At 58.0% G+C, this 5820-nt stretch overlaps 1 protein-coding gene across 2 annotated transcripts; it reads right to left on the bottom strand.

The window, feature by feature from the left end:
* Positions 1 to 3382: 3382 nt before the first annotated feature.
* Positions 3383 to 4746, bottom strand: HELT (helt bHLH transcription factor). Of its 2 annotated transcripts, none has more exons than XM_075150565.1 (4): positions 4720 to 4746; positions 4259 to 4363; positions 4009 to 4105; positions 3383 to 3876 (listed from the first exon to the last, which is right to left on the bottom strand). In XM_075150565.1, exons 1-4 carry the CDS (start codon positions 4744 to 4746, stop codon positions 3383 to 3385), a joined length of 723 nt encoding a protein of 240 aa, XP_075006666.1. The 2 variants fall into 2 exon arrangements, with proteins under 2 accessions (XP_075006666.1, XP_075006665.1); XM_075150564.1 differs by having other exon boundaries at positions 3383 to 3879.
* Between the last annotated feature and the right edge of the window lie 1074 nt (positions 4747 to 5820).

Consider the following 5820-nt stretch of genomic DNA (forward strand, 5'->3'; position numbering starts at 1 on the left):
CTATCACATGCATCACTACCGGAACGGATTTGTGATTAAGAGCCTTCATCAGTGCTGTTCCTCCTCCTTCCCTCAGCTGCTTCTTCCCCACCCATGGCTCAGCCCCTACAGATGTGCTGATGCAACTGTTTGTGGTCCAATGCTGTAAGCAGGACCACTGACACAAGGTAAAATAAAAATATTCTTTTCTCATTAGCTGGTGACCTGATCGGTAATTTGCCCCCAAAATGACTGTGTTGGCATGAATCCAGGGACTGTGCTCTCTGGTATGGGCTCTGTTTCCAAGGCTGGAAACTCCACAGTGTGGCACTGCCACCAAAGCCCCCAGATCTTTGAATGATGCCTTCAGACTGGTGCAAAACCATGGGAAGAAAGAAGAGTTCTGATCTGTGTTATGTATGCTCAAAGTTTATAAATCTTTTCTACTTATTTAAATGTTAAGAGCAGCACAATAATCCTTCCTCCCAGGATTCGCCTGTTGCCTGTTTAAAACATAAATTTTTAAGGTAGAGAGATTGTGCATAGGCTACTTATGTCTCTTTGATCTAATTGATGATGTTTTACTTCCACAATAGTGCAAATAAAACGTTATGATAAATTAGCGAGTTGCAGATATTTTCAATAATGCGTTATGACAAAGATCAACATAAACTCTGAATAAATGACAAGTGAGAGTCAGTATCATCTACAGAACTGTAAACTCCCATTTTGCTAACCATTGATCCCAAAACAATTTTTTGCCTTCAACATAAAGAAATTACTGAGATGTTTCTACACTGTACAGCTATTTTCTGGGGTAAGCAGAATTGCTGTATACGTAGGACTTGAAAAATATGAGGAAAAAAGAAGAGTTCAGATAACAGGGAGAGAAGAGATGGTAAAGAGGACATGAAAGTCATGGGGAAGGAAGGCAAAGCAAAATGAGGCAAAAGAGATTGGAAGGTCTAAGAAGAAAGATGCTAGCTGAAGAAAAGGAATAAGAAATGATACAGCAAGTCATTCATCGTTAGGATTTTTAGCCAAGCTGGTGCGTAACAGAGAAGCTAGTATTTTGGGGGCTTTGGGAGGTAAAGTAGTTTATTTTCCAGAACAAAACCCCTCTATTTGTTCCCGTGCTAGCTGCTGCCAGACACCAGTAAATGGCACTGCCATGTCGGAAGATGGGCATCCCCAGCCCAGATGGGCACCCCACCTGAGCCTTTAACTGGCCCAGCACAGGTGACATCCATCTCCTACCTGCTCCCACCAGAGGTGACATCCCTCTCCTACTTGCTCCCACCAGACCTGGCGGGTGATGCTGACGGCAGAGCTAAAATAAGTCCAGCAAAAAAAAAAAAAAAAAAAAGAAGCTAAAAATCTCTGCCCTCCAGGCACAGAAATATAAAATAAAATAAAAACAAATGAGCTGGACCTCTGTCAAAACACAGGGGATGCCTGTCCCGGGGGACCTCCACGCCCTGCTGCCCGTGAGGATCCATCCCTGTGCGCCACGCTGCTGGGAAGGCAGCTCGGCTCCCATCCCCGGTACTGCTGGCTTTAGAGGATGCCAAAATAATTTGGGAGGGGGGCAAAAGCCAGGGTCTGCGGGGCCAGGGGGCGAGCTCAGAGACCTGCACGAGCGGAGGGGGGAGACTTTTATCCTAAACTCATTGTAAAGCCAAAGAGGGGTTTATCCTCCACAGCTAAATGAAAACGAAAAGGAAAAAGAAAAAAAAAATCCAGAATAGCAACATGGGAGATACAAAGACTGTCATGGACCAGTGCGAGTTTGCAAAATTTTATGTAAATGACCCCAGTTTTGACCGTGGTGGCCCTCTGCTAATCCCAGAGAGAAAATCTACTTAGCAAAGAAAAGTTTTGTTTAATTTGCTTAACAGGGACCAAAATGCTGAATATATTAATAATTTATATTTCCAGGGAAACGCTCTATCTTTAATGCTTCAGTGCCAAAGGGGGTTCACAAGAGCTTCATGCTCACGGAATAAAAATTGTGTAGCGTTTTCTCCACATTCTGCACCCAGCGCTGGTGAAAACGAGTGGAGGACGTGTTTTCGTGATAGGCACCGGTCATTCTGCTGCTGCTGAACGCGTTTGGCTCATCCCGCATTGCTCTGCATAGACTGAGCAAGAGAGAGGTTCCCGCTGGATTTACCATCCTAAAGGTGTCCCGAGGAAACGAGGGTTTCTTCCTCCCCTCTCTGGCTGACTCATTACCTTCTCCCGCCGTGTGACCTTTTCGCCGCTAATCTGAAATAGCAGCTTTTCCTGTATTTACAGGTTAAATGGAAGATACACATTCTACTTTTTACTCATTGTAATGAAGATCTTTTTGTCTGTCTCCGAATAAAGGGTCGGGTTGGTTTACAAATTGCGGGTCAGCCCATTCCGTGACCTGGGCAAACAACCCGGGTCAAATCTCCTCAAAGCCTCCCCACCCAACTGGAACAAGTTCATTTACCCCTCGGCGGCTCCGGCCCCGGCGGGCGTACCCGGGCTGCGCGCGGGGGGTTGCTGGGGTCCCCCTGCCCTCCTGCCAGAGGGTGCGGGACACCCGGGAACGCTTGGTTCAGGCGGGACCGAAATTGCCCCGCCAGGCGCGGCAGGAGGGAGCCGTGCCACGGCCCCGCGCCGCAGCGGGTCTTGACGGATTCGCTCTCAAGAGCCGTTATTTGTTTTATTCTCGGCGCTTTGCACCACGGCAGCGGTCGCCTCCCCTCTCCGCCCCGTCCTGCGCCTCCCCCCTTATCCTCCTCCTCCGAACAAGCTGCGCCGCAGAGAAATTCGCTGGCAAAACACACGCGAGATCCCGGTGCCTTTCGGACGCGTGCCCCTGGGAGCATCCCCCCGCGGGCGCGTGGGAGGGCATCCCCGGGACTTCATCCGGCATCCCCGGGACTTCATGCCTCCGGCGCCCCGGCGGCGGCCTCGGGGCAGAGGCCGGGCGGCACCGAGACCCGCCGCACCGCGCCCTGCCTGCCCGCGGTGCCAACCCACGGCCGGTGCGTGCAGCAGCCTCCCCGGCCCTCGAGGACCACGTTTCGCTCGTGTTTTTTTTCCCTGGGTGGGTGGGGGGGAGGCCCCCGCTGCCACCCGAGGGAGGTCCCTCCCGGAAACAAGAAGGGTCGGCGGGTGTAAACATTTATTCCAAGGCGTCGCTCGTACAGGCACCGCGCCCGGAGGTGGGAAGAGGAGCGGGCGCGGGCAGATCCAGGCCCCCGGAGAGGGCGGGCGGCGGCAGAGCCGGGCCCCCGGGGCGGGCGGCGGGTGCCCGCCCTCCAAGACCCCCGCTCATCTCCCTGCCCCCGGCAGCCTCCCCGTGCGCCCGGGCGTAACTCGCGGCGTCCGCGGTCATAAATAGGATTTTTCAGGCGGGGGCGAGTCTCTATAGCATGGAGGGGTGCTGGCCCGGGGGCAGCCCGAAGGCGTTGGGGTGGGAATGGCCGAGGAGATTGAGGTAGTGGCGGTCCAGCCCCTGCACGGAGGAGAGGAAGGTGCTGCGCTGCTGGCCGGGGCTGGCGAGGGGCACGGCGGCGTTGGGGAGGTGGTAGGGCAGGGAGGGGCTGCGGGCGGCGCCGTGCCAGGGGAAGGGCCCCCCCGAGGGCGGCGGGAGGACGGCCTCGCCGGGGCTGTGGCCGTGCCCGGGGCACTCGGGCCCGGGGTGCAACTGGTAGGAAAAGTCCGGCTCCGGGAGGGAGCCCAGGGAGGTGAAGAGGGGCTCGGTAACGAAGCGCGCTTTGGACTGGAGGAAGGCCAGGATGCGGGCGTATTTGGTGTCTTTGGTCTCCATCCTCTCCACTGTCGTCAGGTAGTGGACCAGGTTCTTCATGCACTCGTGGTAGCCGTAGTGAAAGTAGTTGGCGAACTCGGAGAGCAGCTCTGCTGGAAAGGAAGGGGCAGCGGAGCCGAGCTCCTCAGGGTGCGGCCTGGGGGGACGGGGGGAGCTGGGGCCGCCCCCACGCCACGGGTGTCCCGGCGGGGGGCCGCGGGGGGCCGCGCCCGCCCACCTACCCTTCTCCCGGCCGCGGGGGAAGTCCGCCGAGTGCAGGGCCCGCAGGTACTGCACCGTCATCTCCAGGATCTCCGCTTTCTCCAGCTTCCCCGAGCTCTGCAGCGGGCAGGGGAGAGGGGCATCACCTCTCCCCTGTGGCTGCGCTGCGCTCCGCCGGGCCGCCCCCCCAAAACCCCCGGATCCGGGGGACGTTGCTCCGCACCGGGGAGAGGGACGCAGGGGCCGGCCCCCCCCCCCCCCCCCGCCTACCTGCTTGGCCAGAGCCATGGGCACCGTCTTCCCCAGCTCGGTGAGGCAGCGGTTGATGCGGTCCCTCCTCCGCTTCTCAATCACTTTGTGGGAAACCGGCGTCCTCTGCAAAACAGACGGGGCGCGTTAGTGGGGGGAAAGCAGCCGGATCCGGCCTCGCCGGGGCAGCCGCCCCTGGCCCCGACCCCTCCAGGGCAGCCGGTCCCGACCCCGCTCCCAGCAGCGGCGTCGGGCGCGACGCAGCCCCGGAAAGGATGCTCCGGCGGCCGGTCCTCTCCGCGGCGCCCTGGGGGCTCCACGTCTGCGCGGGCGGCCCAGGCAAGGGAGGTTTGTGTGGGGTGGTGGTGGTTGGTTTTTTTTTGGGGGGGGGGCTTTTTGAAGGGAAAGACGGTGAGGGGGTCGGGGCCAGGTCCGCCCGGCGGCTCCGCAGAGCCGCGCGCGCAAGGCGGGCGGCGACTCACCCTCCGCTCCTTGAGCTTGGAGGCCATGGTGGGCACTGCCTCCCCGCTCTCTCCGGGTCCCCTTATAAAGCCATCACTTCTTGGGGGGGACCCCGGGGGGCCTCCACGGGCCCGTTGATCCCATAGGATTAGGGGCGAGCGGCGCTGGGGGAATGTATGCATTAAAGATCAGGGTGGAAGGGGGCGAGAGAGGGATGAAGGTTTGTTGTTTTTTTTTTTTTCCCCTTCTCTCTTCTAACTTCCCCCCCCCTCCTCCTCGCCCCCGTCCACGCAGCCGGGGGCGGCCCAGCTGTGTCACCCCACGTGGACCTCGGGGACACACGTGACGGTCCCACAATAGCGGCGGGGATGGGGCCGGGGATGCGGCGAGCGGGGCGCAGGGCGCGGTACTGCGCCCTGCGCCCCGCTCGCCGCATCCCCGGCCCCATCCCCGCCGCCTGCCTGCAAATCCCCGGCACCCCCCACCCCTCCCCTTAGCCCCGGCGCTGACTGCATTTTAAAGCCTGTCCAGAGTCATTAAAGTAATTAAGTAAGCCCTTAATAGGCTGTTCCGCCCAGTTCAAGGGAGAACCCTTGGAGACGGAGTGGCCCCGTTTGTTCTCAGGCTTTTCTCACACGACTTGGTGACACGTCCATCTTTATAAGAGATGGCAGCGAGGCTTTTTTTGTTTACACCGCTTTATGCGCCGGGGACACCCCGGCAGGTGTGGGACCGGGGGCTGGCACACGATACCCCCCCCCCGCCCCCCTCTTTTTTTTTTTTTTTTCCGCCGGCCCGGGGAGGCTCTCGCCAGCCTTTGGCACACGACGCTCCTTTTTTGTGTGGTGTGCGCGTCTGTGCGTTGTTGTTTTACGCCCCCCTGCTCCCCCCCTCTCCTTTGGAGAGGCTCAATTTGTAGCCTATTATCCTATAGGAAAATGTCCCATTGAAAAGTATGAATAGTTTCATTGGGCCTAAATTTTAATAATGCGGGTCAAAGAAAAGAGGGGCAAATAAAGAGTGGATCGCAGCTGGTCCGAGAGTGCATTATTCGGTGTCACCTGCGAGCGGGGTCGCCGACAGACCCCCTATTCATTTGCCTAATTTTGGTCAATTTAACA

Source organism: Calonectris borealis, chromosome 4, assembly GCF_964195595.1.
Source record: "Calonectris borealis chromosome 4, bCalBor7.hap1.2, whole genome shotgun sequence".
Lineage (NCBI taxonomy): Eukaryota > Metazoa > Chordata > Aves > Procellariiformes > Procellariidae > Calonectris > Calonectris borealis.

Excerpts from the sequence above, each read along its gene's own strand:
- HELT (XM_075150564.1), bottom strand. The coding sequence starts at position 4,746 with ATGGCCTCCAAGCTCAAGGAGCGGAGG. Across the intron at positions 4,364-4,719 it reads CCAAGCTCAAGGAGCGGAGG|AGGACGCCGGTTTCCCACAA; the intron begins GTGAGTCGCCGC and ends TCTGTTTTGCAG. Across the intron at positions 4,106-4,258 it reads CCATGGCTCTGGCCAAGCAG|AGCTCGGGGAAGCTGGAGAA; the intron begins GTAGGCGGGGGG and ends TGCCCGCTGCAG.